Source organism: Myxine glutinosa, chromosome 5 (genome assembly GCF_964187855.1).
Source record: "Myxine glutinosa chromosome 5, kmMyxGlut1.1, whole genome shotgun sequence".
In the NCBI taxonomy this organism is placed as follows: domain Eukaryota; kingdom Metazoa; phylum Chordata; class Myxini; order Myxiniformes; family Myxinidae; genus Myxine; species Myxine glutinosa.
The window spans coordinates 207,195,427-207,220,215 of NC_136265.1; the positions used below are offsets into that span (position 1 = coordinate 207,195,427).

The 24,789-nt window shown below is 46.4% G+C and overlaps 1 protein-coding gene across 1 annotated transcript in view; it reads left to right on the forward strand.

Annotated features, from left to right (window-relative positions):
- Positions 1-2,984: 2,984 nt before the first annotated feature.
- The window catches only part of C5H6orf120 (chromosome 5 C6orf120 homolog), a 35,601-nt gene continuing 13,796 nt past the window's right edge, over positions 2,985-24,789 (forward strand). The window contains exons 1-3 of the mRNA XM_068118074.1: positions 2,985-2,991; positions 8,863-8,975; positions 24,444-24,504. Of these exons, the coding sequence (XP_067974175.1) occupies positions 2,985-2,991; positions 8,863-8,975; positions 24,444-24,504 (181 nt within the window). The remainder of the gene's footprint in view (positions 2,992-8,862; positions 8,976-24,443; positions 24,505-24,789) is intronic.

Consider the following 24,789-nt stretch of genomic DNA (forward strand, 5'->3'; position numbering starts at 1 on the left):
GGGCCAAGGTGGTGGAATTGCCGTTATCCACCGTCAAGACATCAGGACCAGCCTCATCCCCATCGCCTCATCCTCATCCTTTGAACACCTGGCTTTTAAACTCTCTGGTCGCACGCAGTCAGTCATGGCTGTCGTCTACCGCCCTCCCAAACCACACCCATTATTCCTGTCTGACTTCTACTTTCTGACCCAGCTATGTTCCCTCTCCCCCTCAATCCTCCTCCTTGGTGATTTCAATATCCACATGGACTCCACTGACTCCACAATGACCACTGACTTCACTGATATACTCACCTGCTTTAACCTCACTCAACATGTCAACTTTCCTACGCATATCCGTGGTCACATTTTGGACCTTGTCTGCTCCACTGGATTAATTTTGCACCATCTCTCTGGCTCCGACCTCACCCTCTCTGACCACTTAGCCATCACTATGACCATCAACATCCCCACCCCAACACCAAGACATTATCGCACTATCAACTTCCGTAAGCTAAACGCTCTTTCACCTCCCTCATTCTCATCCACCCTCTCTGAAAAAATGTCCACTTCTCCCTTCATTGACCTCCACACCCCTTCCGACCTCACTGACTACTACAACCACACTCTCTCCTCCTGCCTTGACCAGCTTGCGCCTGTAAAAACCAAAACAGTTTCTTTCACCCATTCTGCTCCCTGGTTTACCCCTGAACTCCGCCTGATGAAAACTCGTGCTCGCCAACTTGAAAGACTCCGCAATAAAACAGGTCTCACAGTTCACTCCCAAGCCTACAACACTACAAAGATGCCCTCTCCCACGCCCGCTCCGCCTACTACGCTCAAATTATCCACTCTGGCTCCGGAAACCCAAAAGCACTCTTCTCGACAATAAACAAACTCCTCCGCCCCCTGAACACCACCACCCAGTCATTCACAGTAGACAACTGCATCTCCTTCCTTTCTTTCTTCCAACGCAAAATTGACAACATCTACAACAGCTTGACCACCGCCGCACCCGCTCCCCCTCCAACCACCTGCCCCCCCTTATCTTGCCTTCCCCTGTCTCAATTCTCCCCGGTCTCCCCTACTGACCTCTCTGAACTCCTCATAGGAATGAAAACTGCCACCTGCACTCTTGACCCCATCCCCTCCAGCTTTGTCAAGGCCTCCCTTCCTGCTCTCTCTCCACTTATCATTGCAACAATAAACTCCTCCCTGTCTACAGGCATCGTCCCACCATCCCTCAAAATTGCTGCTGTTACCCCCATTCTAAAAAAACCTGGTCTAAACCCTGACACCCTAAACAACTTCAGACCCATCTCCAACCTACCCTTTCTGTCGAAAGTTTTGGAACGCGCTGTAGCCACTCAACTCAAACATCACCTCTCTGCCAATAACCTGTATGAAACATTCCAATCCGGATTCCGCTCTAACCACAGTACTGAAACTGCTCTCCTCAAAATCACCAACGACCTTCTCCTCTCCTCTGATGCTGGCAACCTCAACATTCTCGTCCTCCTCGACCTCAGCACTGCCTTTGACACCATCGATCACACCATCCTCCTCACCCGACTTGAATCCACCTTTAACGTCACCGGCACTGCCCTCTCTTGGATTAAATCATACCTCTCTGACAGACGCCAGTTCATCTCCATCAATAACTGCAAATCCCCCACTGCTCCCCTCCCCCAAGGTGTCCCCCAAGGTTCAGTTCTTGGCCCCCTCCTCTTCATCCTTTACCTGTCCCCCCTCGGTCACTTAATCCGCCATCATGGTCTCCAATTCCACTGCTTCGCCGATGACATCCAGCTTTTCATCTCCACCAAGTCTGTCTCCACCGACACCCACTCTATCCTGACAAACTGCATCTCTGAAATAAAATCCTGGCTTCAAATCAACTTCCTCAAACTTAACTGTGATAAATCTGAAATAATCATCATTGGCCCAAAAACGCTCACAAAATCCACCCATAACTTTGCCCTCAACATCGACGGTATCCCAGTATCCACCTCCCCTCTCATCCGGAATCTTGGCGTCATCTTTGACCAAACCCTCTCCTTCGACAAATACACTAAACAGATCACAAAGACAGCCTTCTTTCACCTGAAAAACATCGCCCGTCTCCGCTTATCCCTCTCCTCCACGGCTGCAGAAACCCTCATCCACGCCTTCATCACCTCCCGTCTGGACTACTGCAATAGCCTCCTCTATGGTTCACCCTCAACAATCACCAATAAACTCCAATACATTCAGAACTCCGCTGCCCGTCTACTCACCCATTCCCGGACCCGTGACCACATCATCCCCGTCCTTTACAAGCTTCACTGGCTCCCCATCTCCCAGAGAATCCAGTACAAAATCCTCCTCTTGACCTACAAAGCCCTCCATAACCTGGCCCCATCCTACCTGGCTGACCTCCTCTCTAGACACACTCCCACCCGCAATCTCCGCTCTGCTGGTACCAACCTCCTGACCCCCCCCCATCCGGACCAAATTCAGATCCTGGGGGGACAGGGCCTTCTCCATCGCTGCTCCCACCCTCTGGAACTCACTACCTCACACCATCAGAGACTCCTCCTCACTCACCACATTCAAAACATCACTCAAGACCCACCTGTTCAGCACTGCATTCAACATTCAACCCACAGCATTTAACCCCTGACTATCACTTCTCCTTCTCCCTCCTTTTGCTTTAAATATTTCCCTATTGATTCTTGTCTTTTTGCAATTGTTGTTTTCATGTTTTGTTATGCATTATGTTTTGCACTCTGTCAAAGCGCCTTTGGGCTTCTGGAAAAGCGCTATACAAAATAAATGAATTATTATTATTATTATTATATATATATAAATATAGATAGATAGAAGATAGATTATGATGCAAATATAAAATGATTAGATTTTGACATTAAAAGGTCAGTGGGGATAAAACCACCGTTTAGATGGTTTTATCCTCACTGACCACCCCACACACACACACACACACAAAGTCTAAAAGGTCAGTGGGGATGACAGGTAAAAATGGATAAGCTGCAAAGAATACGCATGACCTCAGTTAGTAGTGCATAGGGGTGTTTTATATATTTGCTGGTGGTATTAGGAGGGGTAGGTGGGAGATGCAAATTCTCCACGTAAATGGGTATCGTGTAGCGCCTCCTTTCGGTGGTAAAGGGTATTACAAGTCCCCACCCTTTACAGTACAGTATTCCTGTCTCTACGATTTCCGGTGCAGTGAGGAGTTTTGAATGAAAAGCAGTGGGCCTGTTTTTGCTTCATGCACATAACCCGGGTTATTTTTTTATTTATTTCTGGGAGCGATTGAGGCAGCTGTCAGTTGCGTACACACCACCCATTTAAAGATTCAGAAGAACGTGTTGCATGCTTGCAACAAGATCAGTCATTGGGCGGGTACTCTGCTCGTATAATATAATTTAAAGGATTGCTTTAAATTATGTTAATCTCACACACACACACACACACACACACACACACACACACACACACACACACACACACACACACGGAGCAGTGTTGCAATAATCCTGCATCCCCTTCAGGGCAAGACTAATATAATATTATTTTGGACCAATGATTACGCTTACACAGGGTCACCTTCTGACGTTTGTGAAGAAACTACTTGTATTGGTAAGATGAAATTGAATCGCTTAATCACCTCGAAACACTCCCTTGCAATTGTAATTCATTCGATTTATTCACTCTCAGTGTAGGTGTTCCTCCTTGTAGAAAAGCAAATGGAATATGGTCTAACTAGCAGAACCCCAGAGTAAAAATACCACGACTGACGAAAAAGGAAGCCTTTTATTCATGTGGTGGTTTAAACAGTTCAAAAATGGAAGGTTCAATAAGGAGTGTATGTTGCTGTATGCACATGGTGCTTAAAGGAAGAGAGTAAAATGTTTTTTTGTTTTTTTTGTATACAAGATCGAGACTCGTGTAACAGTGAACAATATTCACAAAAAAAAAACCGTACACACAAAACGTACAATAAAGGGAACGGGGGACAAGATGGGGAGAGAGAGGGAAGCGCACAAGTACAACAGCAGAGAACAGGGACGTCGGGAGATCTGTGGGAGGGGGAGGGCTTGGGGGAGGAGGCATGGGAAGGGGTGGGGGGGTGCGTGGGAGAGATATAAAACATATGGACACTGCTTGGACTTTCAGGAAAGAAGTCGGTATTTCAAAAAAGTGGATCTGGGGTGAATTAGCAGGGGTAGAAAAGATCAAGGTTTTGGAAGGGGGAAGATAAGAGATGGTGGTGAACAGCTGTTTTAAAGACCTGGAGGGAGGAGTGGGATTGAAGAGAATAAGGGAGTTTGTTCCAGAGTCGGGAGTAAAGAGGAATGAAAGAGTGAAGGTGACCAGGGAGTCTTGACTTTGGCAATTTCACCAGAAGAGGGTTGCTCGCAGATCTTGTGCGACCTGTAGGAATATTTGGCGGACAGAGCACAGATAGAGCTGGGGGAGCAAGGCTGTAGAGGAGTCGGTAGAAGACAGAAAGACCACCAACCTGCCTGCAGTGAGTGAGTGAAAGGCCCTCACAATCAGCTTCATCGTGGGAGATTCCAATGATTCTGAAAGCTTTGGTTTCAACAGCGTTGGAAGTCTAAGCGTCTAAGGTCTTAAGCGTCTAAGGGTTTAATAACATTGATTTATTCAAAATTTGATTGGGTAAGCTTACCTTGGATTATATGAAGATCATTTTAGACTTAGCAATGAGGTATAGGCTGTCCACAAAGTCTTGTTGTGGTTTGAAAGTCTTATTCCACCCACACCAAAAGATAATAATGTGGTTTTATTTATTTTTTTCCACATTTTGTCACATAATGAAAAAGTTTTTTGGGTTCTTCAATACACCTGAACATGTGCATCTTAAGTGGCAGGCAGCATATCCAAGGGATAATCAACTTCAATCCACGTGTTGGCTAACATTAACTTCAATTAATGCCTTTATTATCAAATCATCGCAGCCAGAAGCTAAATTGTGAATGATTTACAATATAAAATGAAAATCGAGATAATGAAAAAAAAAAAAATGCAATGACTGCAATGACAGAAAAAAAAAAAAATTTACAAGGACTACTTCTTTAAAAAAATTACAAGTGCATAGGCAGGCACATGCAACATATGGGGAAAATAGGAGCAATACCCCTGGTGCTCACCTGGTCCAATAAACATTATACTGCACTGACTAAAGGTATTTTAAACCAATATCAATGGTGCTAGAAGACAGGGCGGCATGTAGAATCATACCAACATAAATCATAAGACGTTAAACAAACAAAAAAAATACCTATTTTGGGGGACAACTCCCCACCCCTAACCCGTATACCTCCTCAGACCCCACTTTTTATAATGCCTTGGACATACTTTGGTACGTCATGGGTGATGAAAGTTGTGATCAAGTTTCATCCAAATTGTGTATGTTCAGTCAAGTGAAAAAGTAAGTACACCCTTGGCTCTAATAGGTGGTATTGCTCCCTTTGGCAGAAACAACCTCAAGTAGGTGTTTCTTATAACTATCTACCAGTCTCTGACATCAACTGGGAGAAATTTTTGCCCACTCCTCCATGCAGAATTCTTTCAGCTGTGCGATGTTTGAGGGGTTTCTTGCATGCACAGCTCGTTTCAAATCCCCCCACAACATCTCGATGGGATTTAGATCCGGGCTTTGACTTGGCCATTCCAGAACCCTCCATTTCTTTCTTTTCAGCCATTCCTTGGTGGATTTACTGGTATGTTTAGGGTCATTGTCTTGTTGCAAAGTCCACCTTCGGTTGAGCTTCAACTTTCCGACAGATGGCCTCACATTATCCTCAAGCACCCTCTGGTACAATGAAGAATTCATAGTGCATTATATGATGGTGAGCTGCCCAGGCCCTGATGCAGCAAAGCTGCCCCAAACCATAACATTTCCACCACCATGCTTTACAGTTGGTATCAGGTTCTTGTGGTCAAATGCTGTCTTTGGTTTTCGCCAAACATGTCTTCTGGTACTGTGGCCAAATAGCTCTACCTTTGACTCCTCTGTCCAGAGCACATTATTCCAGAAGTGCTGGTCTTTGCCTTGGTGTTCATTGGTAAGCTTTAGTCTTGCCCTGATGTTCTTTCTGGACAGCAAAGGTTTCCTCCTGGCACACCCCCCATGTAGATCAAATTTGTGCAGCCTCTTTCTAATGGTAGACTCGTGCACTTTGACATCAACAGTGGCAACAGCTACCTGTAGGTCCCACGATGACATTCTGGGGTTCTTAGAGACTTCTTTCAGCATCTTGCAGTCTGCTCTCGGACTGAAATTGCCGGGGTGGCCTGGCCTGAACAAGTTGGCAGTTTTTTGGAATCTTCTCCATTTGTAGATGACCTTCCGGACAGTCGAATGATTGATTTCAAATTGTTTGGATATCTTTTTAAATCCCTTCCGAGAATCATAGGCATCTATAGCCTTCTTTCTGAAGGTCTCAGATAGCTCTTTTGATCTCAACATGGTGAGGCCGCACACTTCAACTACAAAGAGCAAACCAAATTAAATGTCTGAGGTTTAAATAAGACAGGTTCCTCCAAGATCCTCTCTAACGATGTTCTCATCATTTGCACCTGAGCTGGTGCACCTGATTCTAATTTTAGGTATTTGAAGTAGTTATAAATGTCGGGGTGTATTTACTTTTTCCACATGCGAAATTTGTATTTATGTTTATTTAAATTATACAATGGACTACAAAATGTAAATGTTTCATGAATGATATTTGTTATATTATATCACCTTTATCTATCAATATTGTTGAAATGAAGATCAAATAGCTGTATGTTGAAATATGTTGAAAAAGTCAAAACTTTACATGGGGTGTACTTACTTTTTCACGTGACTGTAGTTTTGGAGAAGACAGCAAATACCTATTTTGGGGGGTCAAACCTGGATCCACTTTTACCCCCGGTAAACCCCTTTTAAGGCCGTGAACAAACTTTAGTTACAACATAAATATAATTTGTGCCAAGTTTGGTTACAATCCCATCAGCAGTTTCGGAGAAGTTGCAAGTGTTTACGGACAGACAGAAACGTGCCATCGCATAAGCTCCCCTGAACTTCGTTCCAGGTGAGCTAAAAATCAGGATCGATACAATAATATGAGATTATGAGATATAATAATATAATAATAATAAGGATATAATAATATGAGATATCGATACAATAATATAGGTTACAATAATAGTGTAAGTTGCAAGTTTTGAAATGCACCGACCAATTACAAACTTATGTGAACACAAAAAAGCCAAAATAAAATTATGAAAGGCAATATAAAGTACTGCATTCCAATTAAAACTAGAACGGCACTCAGTAGAGAGCATACCTCCACCTGGTTTAGCCATATCACTCAATGGTGAAGAATCACTTTAAAAATTCTCCTCGCCAGATCCGGATCTGGATCTTCACCAGAATTGAATCGATTCTTCCTTGTCAGACACCCAACCTGTCCAACAAGTTTCGTCCAAACCCGTCCATAACGTTTTGAGATATCCCGCTATGTATAATTTTTGGCCCGATCTCCCAATGGTGAAGAATCATTTAAAAAAATTAAATAATTCTCATATCCGAATCCATATTCAGATCTTCACCAAAATTGAATCGATTGTTCCTTGTCAGACACCCAACTGGTCCACCAAGTTTCGTCCAAATCCATCCACAACTTTTGGAGATATCCTGCTATGTATCGTTTTTGGCTCAATCTCCCAATGGTGAAGAATCACGTAAAAAATTATTGTAGCCGGATCCGGATCTTCATCAATATCTAACCATTTCGTCCTTGTCACATACGCTACATCGCTGCCAAATTTCGTCCGAATCGGTCCACAACGTTTTGAGATATTTTGTTCACAAACGGACAGACAAACAGGGGTGAAAACATAACCTCCATCCACCTTTGGTGGCGTACTGTATTACACACCTTTGGTGGCGTACTGTATTACACACCTTTGGTGGCGTACTGTATTACACACCTTTGGTGGCGTACTGTATTACACACCTTTGGTGGCGTACTGTATTACACACCTTTGGTGGCGTACTGTATTACACACCTTTGGTGGCGTACTGTATTACACACCTTTGGTGGCGTACTGGATTACACACCTTTGGTGGCGTACTGTATTACACACCTTTGGTGGCGGAGGTAAATGTCAAAATAATAAAGTAGATCATAGTATTTAGAACAAAGCAATCAGTTGTGATAGGGTAGACCCAGAGTGGTGCACACAGCAAGGCACCGTGAAGTGCAGCGAGGAAAAAAAATTCCCATTGTGTATTGTAAGGTTTTCTTCTTCTTTCTAATCTCTTCCAGTTCTTTCCTGTGTTTCTTGTCAGACTTCCCGCGCTGCATGTGAAAAGCTCAACATTCACTTTTGAAAAGACGTTAATGCCAAATTTTGTTTCGCAAACAGGATATTTTCATTACCCTCCTCAGTTTTTGTGTCACATGTGGCACCGCCATTTCGCGGTGGCCGGTATAAGTATGTCCGACTTTTGGTTCTGAACCGTCACTTGGGATGGGACGGGAACTCTTCCTAGTACCTATAATAAATATCGTGATTTGCTTCTGTACTTTCGTTCTAATTTGGTGTACTCATTTTACCATTATTGCTAAGTCTTAAAAACCCTAAATGCTTCGTCGTAACATAATTGTATTTCATACTATACCATTAAAGACTTTGGGGTGTGTTGGTTCATTTTTCTAGCAAAGCTGTGGTTTACTTTCTCACGATTGCATCTCATGATCATTTTTGTAGAAAAAAACAAGTTTGGAGGTAAAACAAAAATTAACGCCGCATACCTGAAATTCGTAGAATATGGTGGACCTGAGGTATTAAGTTGAGCAACAGATGAGGTAAACGCAGGTGGAGAGAAGATCGGTTTATTTTCGTGTTTTTGTTCGAGGTCAAAGGACGTTAACTGGGCGGCCTGTGGATATCGATGGACAAAACTGTTTGTGCAGGTCTGGCTGATATATACGATGTACAAGGGTGTTTGTGTGTGTGTGTGTGTGTGTATGAAAATTATATATACAGTATATATATACTTATACGAGCTTGGTGAGGCGAGCGCGTCGTTACTGAGGAACCTGGAACGGGCTTATTTTGGCTGAGGATAATGACTGAACCTGAGTTGCTGTGTTGGCATGATTTACACCAATCATAATACAAACAATTACTTGGCACAAATGTATTTGTTGTGTTTGTGATATTACATTTTTATAAGCAATTTCGATTGAAGATTTAGGTTGAATGTTTTTTTTCAAGAAAGAACCCCTCAACACATACAGAGGGAGGGGGGGGGGGTAGGTAGGGGGGGGGTGGGTGGGGGGGTAGGTGCAGCCTGGAAGTTTGGGACGATTACACCTCACCACCAAGTAATTAAAAACACCTCACCACCACGTAATTAAAAACACCTCACCACCACGTAATTCAAAACACCTCACCACCACGTAATTCAAAACACCTCACCACCACGTAATTCAAAACACCTCACCACCACATAATTCAAAACACCTCACCACCACGTAATTCAAAACACCTCACCACCACGTAATTGAAAACACCTCACCACTACGTAATTCAAAACACCTCACCACCACGTAATTCAAAACACCTCACCACCACGTAATTCAAAACACCTCACCACCACGTAATTCAAAACACCTCACCACCACGTAATTAAAAACACCTCACCACCACGTAATTAAAAACACCTCACCACCACGTAATTAAAAACACCTCACCACCACGTAATTCAAAACACCTCACCACCACGTAATTCAAAACACCTCACCACCACGTAATTCAAAACACCTCACCACCAAGTAATTCAAAACACCTCACCACCAAGTAATTCAAAACACCTCACCACCAAGTAATTCAAAACACCTCACCACCACGTAATTCAAAACACCTCACCACCACGTGATTCAAAACACCTCACCACCACGTGATTTAAAACACCTCACCACCACGTAATTCAAAACACCTCACCACCACGTCATTCAAAACACCTCACCACCACGTAATTCAAAACACCTCACCACCAAGTAATTCAAAACACCTCACCACCAAGTAATTCAAAACACCTCACCACCACGTAATTCAAAACACCTCACCACCAAGTAATTCAAAACACCTCACCACCAAGTAATTCAAAACACCTCACCACCAAGTAATTCAAAACACCTCACCACCACGTAATTCAAAATACCTCACCACCAGTAATTCAAAACACCTCACCACCAAGTAATTCAAAACACCTCACCACCACGTAATTCAAAACACCTCACCACCAAGTAATTCAAAACACCTCACCACCACGTAATTCAAAACACCTCACCACCAAGTAATTCAAAACACCTCACCACCACGTAATTCAAAACACCTCACCACCAAGTAATTCAAAACACCTCACCACCACGTAATTCAAAACACCTCACCACCGCGTAATTCAAAACACCTCACCACCAAGTAATTCAAAACACCTCACCACCAAGTAATTCAAAACACCTCACCACCACATAATTCAAAACACCTCACCACCACGTAATTCAAAACACCTCACCACCACGTAATTCAAAACACCTCACCACCACGTAATTCAAAACACCTCACCACCACGTAATTCAAAACACCTCACCACCACGTAATTTAAAACACCTCACCGCCAAGTAATTTAAAACACCTCACCACACATAATATAAAACACCTCACCACCAAGTAATTTAAAACACCTCAGCCATAAAACACGTAATAAAAACACCTCACCACCACGTAATTTAAAACACCTCACCACACATCATTTAAAACACCTCACCACACATCATTTAAAACACCTCACCACACATCATTTAAAACACCTCACCACACATAATATAAAACACCTCACCACCAAGTAATTTAAAACAGCTCACCACAGATAATATAAAACACCTCACCACAAAGTCATTAAAAACACCTCACAGCCAAAAAACACATAATAAAAACGTCTCACAGCCATAAAACACGTAATAAAAACGCCTCACAGCCATAAAACACGTAATAAAAACACCTCACCACCACGAAATTAAAAACACGTAATAAATACACCTCACCACCACAAAATTAAAAACACGTAAGAAAAACACCTCACAGCCATAAAACACGTAATAAAAACACCTCACCACCACGAAATTAAAAACACCTCACCACCACGAAATTGAAAGCACCTCACAGCCATAAAACACGTAATAAAAACACCTCACCACCACGAAATTAAAAACACGTAATAAATACACCTCACCACCACAAAATTAAAAACACGTAAGAAAAACACCTCACAGCCATAAAACACGTAATAAAAACACCTCACCACCACGAAATTAAAAACACGTAATAAATACACCTCACCACCACAAAATTAAAAACACGTAAGAAAAACACCTCACAGCCATAAAACACGTTATAAAAACACCTCACCACCACGAAATTAAAAACACCTCACCACCACGAAATTGAAAGCACCTCACAGCCATAAAACACGTAATAAAAACCCCTCACCACCACGTAATTCAAAACACCTCACCACCACAAAATTCAAAACACCTCACAACCATAAAACACATAATAAAAACACCTCACAGCCACGAAATTAAAAACACCTCACCACCACGAAATTGAAAGCACCTCACAGCCATAAAACACGTAATAAAAACCCCTCACCACCACGTAATTCAAAACACCTCACCACCACAAAATTCAAAACACCTCACAACCATAAAACACATAATAAAAACACCTCACAGCCACGAAATTAAAAACACCTCACCACCACGTAATTCAAAACACCTCACCACCACGTAATTCAAAACACCTCACCACCACGTAATTCAAAACACCTCACCGCCAAGTAATTCAAAACACCTCACCACCACGTAATTTAAAACACCTCACCGCCAAGTAATTTAAAACACCTCACCACACATAATATAAAACACCTCACCACACATAATATAAAACACCTCACCACACATAATATAAAACACCTCACCACCAAGTAATTTAAAACACCTCACAGCCATAAAACACGTAATAAAAACACCTCACCACCACGTAATTTAAAACACCTCACCACACATCATTTAAAACACCTCACCACACATCATTTAAAACACCTCACCACACATCATTTAAAACACCTCACCACACATCATTTAAAACACCTCACCACACATAATATAAAACACCTCACCACCAAGTAATTTAAAACAGCTCACCACAGATAATATAAAACACCTCACCACAAAGTCATTAAAAACACCTCACAGCCAAAAAACACATAATAAAAACGTCTCACAGCCATAAAACACGTAATAAAAACACCTCACAGCCATAAAACACGTAATAAAAACACCTCACCACCACGAAATTAAAAACACGTAATAAATACACCTCACCTCCACAAAATTAAAAACACGTAAGAAAAACACCTCACAGCCATAAAACACGTTATAAAAACACCTCACCACCACGAAATTAAAAACACCTCACCACCACGAAATTGAAAGCACCTCACAGCCATAAAACACGTAATAAAAACACCTCACCACCACGAAATTAAAAACACGTAATAAATACACCTCACCACCACAAAATTAAAAACACGTAAGAAAAACACCTCACAGCCATAAAACACGTAATAAAAACACCTCACCACCACGAAATTAAAAACACGTAATAAATACACCTCACCACCACAAAATTAAAAACACGTAAGAAAAACACCTCACAGCCATAAAACACGTAATAAAAACACCTCACCACCACGAAATTAAAAACACGTAATAAATACACCTCACCACCACAAAATTAAAAACACGTAAGAAAAACACCTCACAGCCATAAAACACGTTATAAAAACACCTCACCACCACGAAATTAAAAACACCTCACCACCACGAAATTGAAAGCACCTCACAGCCATAAAACACGTAATAAAAACCCCTCACCACCACGTAATTCAAAACACCTCACCACCACAAAATTCAAAACACCTCACAACCATAAAACACATAATAAAAACACCTCACAGCCACGAAATTAAAAACACCTCACCACCACGAAATTGAAAGCACCTCACAGCCATAAAACACGTAATAAAAACCCCTCACCACCACGTAATTCAAAACACCTCACCACCACAAAATTCAAAACACCTCACAACCATAAAACACATAATAAAAACACCTCACAGCCACGAAATTAAAAACACCTCACCACCACGTAATTCAAAACACCTCACCACCACGTAATTCAAAACACCTCACCACCACGTAATTCAAAACACCTCACCACCACGTAATTCAAAACACCTCACCACCACGTAATTTAAAACACCTCACCGCCAAGTAATTTAAAACACCTCACCACACATAATATAAAACACCTCACCACACATAATATAAAACACCTCACCACACATAATATAAAACACCTCACCACACATAATATAAAACACCTCACCACCAAGTAATTTAAAACACCTCACAGCCATAAAACACGTAATAAAAACACCTCACCACCACGTAATTTAAAACACCTCACCACACATCATTTAAAACACCTCACCACACATCATTTAAAACACCTCACCACACATAATATAAAACACCTCACCACCAAGTAATTTAAAACAGCTCACCACAGATAATATAAAACACCTCACCACCAAGTCATTAAAAACACCTCACAGCCAAAAAACACATAATAAAAACGTCTCAGCCATAAACACGTAATAAAAACACCTCACAGCCATAAACACGTAATAAAAACACCTCACCACCACGAAATTAAAAACACGTAATAAATACACCTCACCACCACAAAATTAAAAACACGTAAGAAAAACACCTCACAGCCATAAAACACGTTATAAAAACACGTAATAAATACACCTCACCACCACAAAATTAAAAACACGTAAGAAAAACACCTCACAGCCATAAAACACGTTATAAAAACACCTCACCACCACGAAATTAAAAACACCTCACCACCACGAAATTGAAAGCACCTCACAGCCATAAAACACGTAATAAAAACACCACCACAAAATTAAAAACACGTAAGAAAAACACCTCACAGCCATAAAACACGTAATAAAAACCCCTCACCACCACGTAATTCAAAACACCTCACCACCACAAAATTCAAAACACCTCACAACCATAAAACACATAATAAAAACACCTCACAGCCACGAAATTAAAAACACCTCACCACCACGAAATTGAAAGCACCTCACAGCCATAAAACACGTAATAAAAACCCCTCACCACCACGTAATTCAAAACACCTCACCACCACAAAATTCAAAACACCTCACAACCATAAAACACATAATAAAAACACCTCACAGCCACGAAATTAAAAACACCTCACCACCACGAAATTGAAAACACCTCACCACCACGAAATTAAAAACACCTCACCACCACGAAATTAAAAACACCTCACCACCACGAAATTAAAAACACCTCACATCCACGAAATTAAAAACACCTCACCACCACGAAATTAAAAACATCTCACCACCACAAAATTTAAAACGCCTCCCAGCCATAAAACATGTAATAAAAACACCTCACCACCACAAAATTAAAACACCTGACCACCACGAAATTGAAAGCACCTCACAGCCATAAAAACACGTAATAAAAACACCTCACCACCACGAAATTAAAAAGACCTCACAGCCATAAAACACGTAATAAAAACATCTCACCACCACGAAATTAAAAACACCTCACTACCAAGTAATTCAAAACACCTCACAGCCACGAAATTGAAAACACCTCATCACCACGAAATTGAAAACACCTCACCACCACAAAATTGAAAACACCTCACCACCACAAAATTGAAAAGACCTCACAGCCATAAAACACGTAATAAAAACACCTCACCACCACGAAATTAAAAAGACCTCACAGCCATAAAACACGTAATAAAAACACCTCACCACCACAAAATTAAAAACACCTCACTACCAAGTAATTCAAAACACCTCACAGCCACGAAATTGAAAACACCTCATCACCACGAAATTGAAAACACCTCACCACCACAAAATTGAAAACACCTCACAGCCACAAAATTAAAAACACCTCACCTCCACGAAATTGAAAACACCTCATCACCACGAAATTGAAAACACCTCATCACCACGAAATTGAAAACACCTCACCACCACAAAATTGAAAACACCTTACAGCCACAAAATTAAAAACACCTCACCTCCACGAAATTGAAAACACCTCACCACCACGAAATTGAAAACACCTCACCACCACGAAATTGAAAACACCTTACAGCCACAAAATTAAAAACACCTCACCTCCACGAAATTGAAAACACCTCACCACCACGAAATTGAAAACACCTCAACACCACGAAATTGAAAACACCTCACAACCACGAAATTGAAAACACCTCACAACCACGAAATTGAAAACACCTCACCACCCCGAAATTGAAAACACCTCACCACCACGAAATTGAAAACGCCTCACAGCCACGAACGCCTCACAGTGTGCTTTCAACATACAGCTATTTGATCTTCATTTCAACAACATTGATAGATAAAGGTGATATTAGTCAGGTTCACTATGTTTTTTCGTTCAAAATTTTGGTAGCTTAGCAAAACTATACATTTTTGGAATATTCAGAGCATGAGGAATCCAAAAATTAATGTTTACATTTGCGTAGACACCTTTGCGAAAATGACACTCAGGACAGTGATGAAGATCTGTAAAAGCATATTCCTGAACGGTATAGACCTCGTAGATCCTGTGTATAGGACTTATAGTTCAATCTGATACTACCTATAACTTCCTATAACAACCTATAACTTCAAAGGACTTGCAATATCATGTATTATGTAATACAGTTATATCACAAATATAAAGACAATGGTTTTCAATTACCTATGTTTGTTGCTTTTCTATAATCCTGAGCACTATTTTGAGGCCTTTATTGGATTCCTTGACCCAGAAAACATAGGATTAGCATATTTAATTAAGTCTCTAGGTTGACTAGAAGCCGAGATCGCGCAAAATATGTATTTTATGGCGGCCATTTTCAAAATCCAAAATGGCGGCCATGCAGGTGTCTGTGCAAATGCCAACATAGATTTTCAGATTCTCCATGCTCTGAAGATTCCAAAAATGTACAGGTTTGCTAATCCCAAAATTTTGAAAGAAATTATATTTGTTAACATGGTGAACCTGACTATCTTCATCACTGTCCTGAGTGTCATTTTCGCAAAGGTGTCTACGCAAATGTAAACATTAATTTTTGGATTCCTCATGCTCTGAATATCCCAAAAATGTATAGTTTTGCTCATCTACCAAAATTTTGAACGAAATTATATTTGTTAACATAGTGAACCTGACTATATTGTGGAGCTATGCTCGCACGATAAAGCCGGACAAAATGGACGACACCAGGAACGAAGTTTCACTGAGCTATTTATTCTAGCTCAACTCGAAAGAACTCAAAAGCACTGAATAGCCCGTTAACACGGGCGGCAATTTATATCAAAAGTTCACCACACAAAAGCCACGCCTCTCAGGCGGGGCGTGGTATGCAAATAAGTCAGCCACGCCTCTCAACGGGGCGTGATATGCAAATCGAGAGTCCGCCCGGGCAAGGCAAGTCCGGGCGAGTCCGGGCAAGTAACCGCCCGCCGGTTACGTCATCGGCCGGTGCAAGGTGATTGGGTCATGCTTCCGGTAACCGCTACAATGATCTACTTTATTATTTTTGATATTTACCTCCGCCACCAAAGGTGCATAGTGACTTAGTGTGTGTATGTGCCATGTGCTGGAACCGGTTCCACATTGACAATAAGTTCTGGAGGTGACCCACAATTCAATCATTTTGGGGAGCAGGTAAGGGGGACTGGGGGCATAGATCTGGGATTCGCCACGACACTGAAAGGGGTATGGTCATTTGTGAGTTTGACAAAATGCTACCAGGACTGCATCTTCAATGATGCTGCCACTGCTGTGCCATTTGCTCATTTTTACCCCAGAAGAGTCAACCCAGTAAAGGGTATCGGGGCATTCTCAAGGGAAGACTTACATGGCCCTCCAGCAACTCGTCAACAAGCCCATTTTGAGGCTATCAGACTCACTTCAGCCATTTGTTCTTCGGACCGATGCTTCTAATGTAGGTATTGGAGCTCTTTTGTTGCAGTGGCATGAGGGCAGAATTGATGCTCTGAGTTTTGCGAGCAAGAAGCAGATGAACCGTGAGAACTACTACAGGTGTAGAAGGAAGGGCTCGATATTGTGGAGGCACGAAGAGATTTATGCTATATCTTTATGCGAGTGAATTCGCTATGCAAACTGATCGTCGGCCATTGGTATGCAATGATAAGGCAAAGCTCCCAATGATAGCGTCATCAGATGGGCCATGCTTATGCAGAACTATCGGTTTACGATGCAATTACCCTGTGCACCCGAAGCGAAAAGCGGAGTTAAGCAATCGGTTCATGTCTGTCCGGCTATCTATCCGTCAGTCTCATCAATTTTTGATCGTCGATTTAGTTTATGATCGAGGAACAACTTATTTAAATTGAATGTTATATTTTGAACACAAATTGGGAAGACAATAAATGGAAAGACAATTTTCTCATTTTACCGTATATTGGCTCTGAATTCGTCCCGATCGCACATGCGCAGAAAAGAGTGCGGTAATACTTTTTACACTATCTGCCTGGCAGTGCAACAAACTTGAAAATCATTCAAAAGAGGAAACTTACTGCTTCTAAGAATGTTATAAAGGACACATACGACAGGCACGAGGGAGTGATGCGACGTGTTGGATTGAGTGATGTAATAGACGCTCGGTAAAATGGCGGTACAACCCTGAATTAATTTATTTGCACTCCTTTAAGCCTCTTAAAACCTTTTTTCAAATTTAATTACATACTTGAACACTGTAGAACATAAATCACCTTCATGGTACTTCCAAGAACCATGCTATACTGTATATCGGTATATAGCAGGAGAGGACATCGCATGCGAGAGGGTAAAGAAGAGGCCGCCATAATGGCTATACGTTATACGTACGATTCCGATTGACGCTGCATTCTATTTCAGTAACGCTAAACTTCTGGATTTTTTAAAACAATCTTTAAAATCATTATTTTATTTTATTTGAACACTGTGCAGGGTATTGTGTTCTATGAACTCTCTAGTCTGGTTTAATAAGGGGAAGGAAAACATTAGGGTGAAGCGCGGTGCTACGCGCGCTTGCTTGTACAACAAGAAGGAAGCGGACAACGCGGTGAGTTTAAGAGTCTTTATTAAACGACCTGGTGTTGGGCTAGCGGCTAGGGTGCCGGCTTAGGATCCTAGGATCCTGGGTTCGAATCCCGGTCGATCGCTGAATTAACGCCAGGGGGGTTGACTCAGCCTGTCATCCTTCCGAGGTCGGCTAATTGAGTACCAGTTCACTGGTAATTCCCTGTTTGTCGTAAAAGGCGACAAAAAGGGTTGGCGGCAGGAAGGGCATCCGGCCGTAAAACATTGCTTCAAAAAGGGGACTGAAAAACAACAACAACCACGGTCCCCGAAAAAGGCCAACCCCCGCTTTGCGGGGGGAAATGGCCTCTGAAGATGGTTTTTTATTTTTATTTTTTATTAAACGAGCTCAACTGTAGCACTGGCGCGCTCCGGGCTGCGCGCCCGGTGTATATCCCGCGGCCACGCCTACCCCTCGGGCGTGGCCGCCACCCACTTGGTGCGTGGAATGATGCCCTCACGCCAGTGAGCTTTCGTGTCCGCCACACGCGCCCCCCCAGAATTCCCACGCACCTGGAGGGCCAGTTTGCGGGGCAAACGGATGACCCGGCCGAAGCGCTCTCTGGCGACCGGCGGCGTCCGGGGTGCAGGGATGCCAGCTGGGATGCCTCCGGCTGCGCCCGGGATGGGTGCAGGACCGGGGGGCGGCGTGCCAGGCGGGCCTGGGCGGTGCCGGGGGTCCCCCCGCAGGGGGGCGGCCCCGACGCGGGGGCCGAGCCACCAGCGGTGGGTGGTCCACGTCGAGGTGGGCCGGTTGGAGGCGATCCACCGAGACGCGGTCGGGAGTACCGCCGATGTCCAAGGTGAAGTGTTTCACCCCGGTCTCCAGCACGCGGAAAGGCCCGTCGTACGGGGGCCGCAGTGGTGTCCGGTGGGCGTCTCGCCGGACGAAGACGTACTCCGCGGTGCGAAGCTCCGGGGCGACGTGACTTGGCGGGTGTTCGTGGTGCGCTGTCGGCACCGGGGCGAACCTCCGGGCTGTCTCCTGCAGCACGGAGCGCTCCTGCGCCGCGGACCATGGTGCCATGGGGTCGGGGAGGAACTCGCCCGGCACCCGCAGCGGTTGTCCGAAGACCAACTCCGCCGCGGATGCGCGCAGGTCATCCTTGGGCGCCGTCCGGAGGCCCAGCAGGACCTAGGGGAGCCTGTCGACCCAGCCGCCGTCGCGGAGGGTGGCCCGGAGCGCGGCCTTCAACGAGCGGTGGAACCGCTCGCACAGGCCGTTGGCCTGGGGGTGGTAGGCCGTGGTTCGGTGCAGCTGGACCCCGAGCCCCCGCGCGGCCGCCCCCCAGAGCTCCGAGGTGAACTGGGGGCCACCGTCGGACGATATGTCTGAGGGGGCGCCGAACCGGGCGACCCAGGTGGCGATGAACGCCTGTGCGACGTCCGCCGCTGTCGTCGCCGCCAAAGGCACGGCCTCCGGCCACCGGGTGGTGCGGTCCACCATTGTCAGGACATGGGTGAAACCCCGCGAGGGGGGCAGAGGCCCCACCAGGTCCACGTGTACGTGGTCGAACCTTCGTTCCGGCACCGTGAACGGGGCCAATGGGGCCTGGGTGTGCCGGTGCACCTTCGCGCGCTGGCACGCGAGGCACGTCCTGGTCCAGCCGCGGACGGCCTTCCGGAGGCCATGCCAGACAAACTTGTCGGTGACCAACCTCTGGGAGGCCTTCGTGCCCGGGTGGGACAGGCCGTGGATGGTGTCGAACACCTGGCGCTGCCAGCCCGCGGGTACGATGGGGCGAGGCCGCCCGAGGGAGACATCGCACAAGAGGGCCGCGCCGTCGAACGGCACCTCGGTGATGCGGAGGCCCGTGACGGCGGTCCGCAAGGCCTGGACGCCGGGGTCGGCGGCCTGGTCCGCCGCCATCCGGGCATAGTTGATGCCAAGGTGGACTGCGTGGGCGACGGACCGGAAAGGCAATCCGCCACCGGGTTGTCCTTCCCCGCGACGTGCCGGATGTCCGTCGTGTACTCGGACACGGCCGAGAGGTGACGCTGCTGCCGGGCCGACCACGGCTCGGCGACCTTGCCCATCGCGAAGACCAGTGGCTTGTGGTCGACGAAGGCCGTGAACGCACGGCCCTCGAGCAGATGGCGGAAGTGCCTGACCGCCAGGTGAAGCCCGAGCAACTCGTGGTCGAAGGTACTATAGCGGCATTCGGGCGGGCGAAGCTGCCGGCTGAAGAACGCCAGCGGTTGCCAAGCACCACGCACCCATTGCTCGTGCACCGCGCCCACCGCGTAGTCCGAGGCGTCGGTGGTGAGGGCGATCGGTGCATCGGGCGCCGGGTGCGCGAGCATGGTGGCGTTAGCCAAGGCGAGCTTCGCGCCTGCGAACGCCACGTCCATCTGCTCGGTCCAGGTAACGTCACCTTTGCCCGGCTTCCCTCGGAGGGCCTCGTGCAAGGGGCACAGGAGCTGGGCGATGCGGGGCAGGAACCGATGGTAAAAGTTTACCATGCCCAGGAAATCTCCTGGAGCCCCTTGATCGTGCGGGGGCGCGGAAACCCCTTCACCGCCTCCACCTTGGCCGGTAGGGGGACGTCTCCGTGCCTGGTGACGCGGTGCCCCAAAAAATCGATGTCGACGATGCCGAACCGGCACTTGGCGGGGTTCACGATGAGGCCATGCTGGCCCAGACGTTCGAAGAGCGTGCGGAGATGGTGAAGGTGCTCTTCGCGGGACGCGCTTGTGACAAGGATGTCGTCCAGGTATACGTACACAAAATCCAAGTCGCGCAAGACGCTGTCCATGAGTCGCTGGAACGCCTGAGCCGCATTCTTCAAACCGAAGGGCATCCGAAGAAATTCGAACAGTCCGAACGGCGTGATGACCGCCGTCTTCGGGATGTCCTCCGGCCTGACGGGGACCTGATGGTAGCCGCGTATGAGGTCCACCTTCGAAAAGAAGGACATGCCCGCCAACCGGGCGGAGAAGTCCTGGATGTGGGGGACGGGGTAGCGGTTGGGGGTGGTGGCGTCGTTGAGGCGCCGGTAGTCCCCGCACGGTCGCCATCCCCCGCCGGGCTTTGGCACGATATGAAGTGGTGACGCCCAAGCACTCTCGGAGCGCCGCACGATGCCGAGCCGCTCCAGCGTAGCGAACGCCGCTTTAGCCACCGCGAGCTTCGTCGGCTCGAGGCGGCGTGCCCGGGCGTAAACCGGTGGCCCGGCGGTGGGGATGTGGTGTTCCACCCCGTGCTTGACGGCCCTCGCCGAGAAGGTGGGCTGCGTAAGGGCCGGGAAGCAGGCGAGGAGGCGAGTGAAGTCGTCCGCTGCCGGAAGCGTACAAACTAACCTCGTCGGGACCGAACCGCTCATTTAGCCGCTCGGTGAGCTGCTCAATGAGCTGCTCAGCGCACAAGCAAGCGAGCTGAATGTTTCAGCCTGGACGAGACGTCTGTTCTTCACATCTACCAACAACCCGTGTGCACAGAGGAGGTCCGCACCGAGTAGTGCCATGGGGACACTAGCGGTTACGAACGTCCACGCGAAGCGTTGCCTTCCGAACCGCAGGGAGAGGCAGCACTTCCCGAATGTGCGTATGGGTGTTCCGTTCGCGGCAAGCAACGCGGGGCCCCGGCCTGCGGTGTGCTTGTCGGACGTAGAGGCAGGGATAACGCTCACCTGTGCCCCCGTATCGCATAGGAAACGGCGCCCGGACAAGGTGCCGTTATAAAAAGAAGGCTGCCGGAATGGCCGACGCTCAGGGCCGCTACCGAGTGCCGGCTTTGTAGTTTCCCGACTTGCTGAAGGAGCACGGCGGGCAACAAGTCCTCGCCTTGTGGCCAAACCTGGCGTGGAAATGGCACCAGGTTTGCGGCAAAGGCGGAGGCCGCGGTTTTCGTGGTGGGCGTGGCGTGACGGCGGCCACGCGGCGTGCGTCAGCCTCGGGATCCCCGAGGTGTGGTGCATCAGCATCAGGGTCAGCCTCGGGATGCGCGGCGGCCACGCCAAAACCCCCCCATGCGTGTCCATAGCTGCAAAGAACCTGTCGGCCTCGGCAGCGAGCGCTCGGGGTTCCATCGTCACAGAACCGGCCATCGCGAGGCGGACTCGTGCCGGCAGCTGGCGTCGAAATAACGCCCGGAAAAGAGCGTTCGGGGTTTCGTTGCCCATCAATGACAGCATATGGTCCATGCGGACCGACAGTCGCGTGTCACCGAGCTCGGGGAGGTCCAGGAGGCGGTCGGCCCGTGCGTCCACCGTGAGGCCGAACGTGGCGAGGAGGAGACGCTTGATCGCCTCGTACCTGCCGTCGGCCGGTGGGTTCCTCAGGATCGACAGGACGCGGGCAGCTGTGCCGGGCCCGAGGGAAGCGACCACGTGGCAGTACATGGTCTCGTCCACCGTGATGCCTCGAAGTCGGAACTGGGCTTCTGCCTGCAGGAACCAGACTTCGGCTTGCGTCTCCCAGAACTCGGGGAGTTTCATTTGGACCGCGTTGTTTGCCATTGTGATGGCGTATTCGGGTGGTCAGCGACGGCTGACCAGAACGTCGGAGTCACCAATGAAGTGCGGTGCTACGTGTGCTTGCTTGTACAACAAGAAGGAAGCGGACAACGCGGTGAGTTTAAGAGTCTTTATTAAACGAGCTCAACTGTAGCACTGGCGCGCTCCGGGCTGCGCGCCCGGTGTATATCCCGCGGCCACGCCTACCCCTCGGGCGTGGCCGCCGCCCACTTGGTGCGTGGAATGATGCCCTCACGCCAGTGAGCTTTCGTGTCCGCCACAAGGGCACTTTACATGAGCTGGGTTGTTTAACTGGTATTTCCAATTGGGCGATGTTGATTGAATTTCAGTTTATTTTCCCTCGTGTGTGTGGATTGCTGGGGTAAAGAATTTGTGTTGGTTGAAAGAAAAAAAAATGGACCCCACATGGGGAGCAAGGATGGCCTTCGCTTGCTAACACTTGACCTCTATAGTCTTCTATATTGGCCATCTTCTTCTTCTTCATTATGCAGCACAAGGCTGCGGGGTAGCGTTAATGGCTGAAGGCATGCCTGTGCTGCTGGTGTCGTGCCGTCTGTAGGTCAGAACAGGAATTTTTAATTTGTTCAGTGTGCCGGCGATCACTCGGATCGGACACCATGGGATCTTTAACATCCTCCAACTAATTCTGGCAGGCCGGACACCCACTTTAACGTCCATCCGAGGGACGGCACACACATTCATGATTCGCCCTGCCTGGAACGCACCAAGATGACAGTTTATAGCTGGATCGAGATTAGCGCTTAAGATAGACAGTTTAGAGCTTTTAGGGCCTGCTCGAAGGCCTGCCTTTTTTACGATGAAAAAAGGTAAAAAAATCAAACATTTGAACAGCCTTAGACGTGCACCTTGACCCCACGGCCAAGGCACAACGTCTATCAAGGCTGTCCCAATAACATTACACATGCACCTCAGCCAAAAGGCTGAAGCACATGGTCATTCAAACACATGCATCCTGACCCCGAGGGGCCACAATGCATGGTCATACAATCATACAATTGGACCACTCCTCTCAATAGGAGTGAGCCCACTGACGAGGTATTACTCCTGTTTAGACAGTTTAGAGGCGAGTGAGCGTACCTCTAGACTCGAGTCTCGGCCATCCTCTCGATATTCAGTGTAATGCAAGTATCACAACATTACTGTAGTATGGAGTATTTTACGTTTACCCATGAGATGAAATTCTATCATGGTATTTGCATTTTACACCCAGTATTTCTTTGGATTCCATCGTTATTCCGAACTTGTTTTGAGGAATGTCAGCATTTAAGAGTATGTGGCTGTACGTGAGCAACCGCCCACCTTGATGTACAGGGCACGGCACCATTTTTCTCAAATGAGTATGGAGCAGTCGCGATAACATCTCCGACTCTTTTGTGAAATGACGTCATAGCTGTGTAAATATGATTTTGAAGATGGTGGTAAATTTGCATACTGTGGGGATGGCATTGGGCATTGTTCATCGAGGTCTCTTGAATAGAAATGTCAGACCAGTTGAAAAATGCAGGTCGTGCACAAAGGCCTCATGTTACCTGCATTACTGTTGACAAGCTTTCATTAACTTTTCCCATTGCCTTCATTCTAGGATCCTTGGGATGTGAGTGCATCGTACATTGACCCACACAGAGCTTCTTGTAAAGGTGCTGGTAAGTGTCCTTACGACGGCAGATGTATGGTCATCATAACCATGTTAACATTCGGTGAATGGGGGTTCGCCCACCTGCCTCATTGCTTCTTTTTCTCATTTTGAAGTTGGACAGATTTGATTTGCTAATGGGAGTTTTTTGCTATTTTAAAGCACCAAGTTGATTGCATTGTTCTTATATCCTGTTTCAGATGTTTGAAAGTGACTTTGATGTCTTTGGTTAACATTAAGCTTCACCCCATGGAGGGCCAAGGTCTCGAATGAGGGGCCATGTTGATCCCCGTGT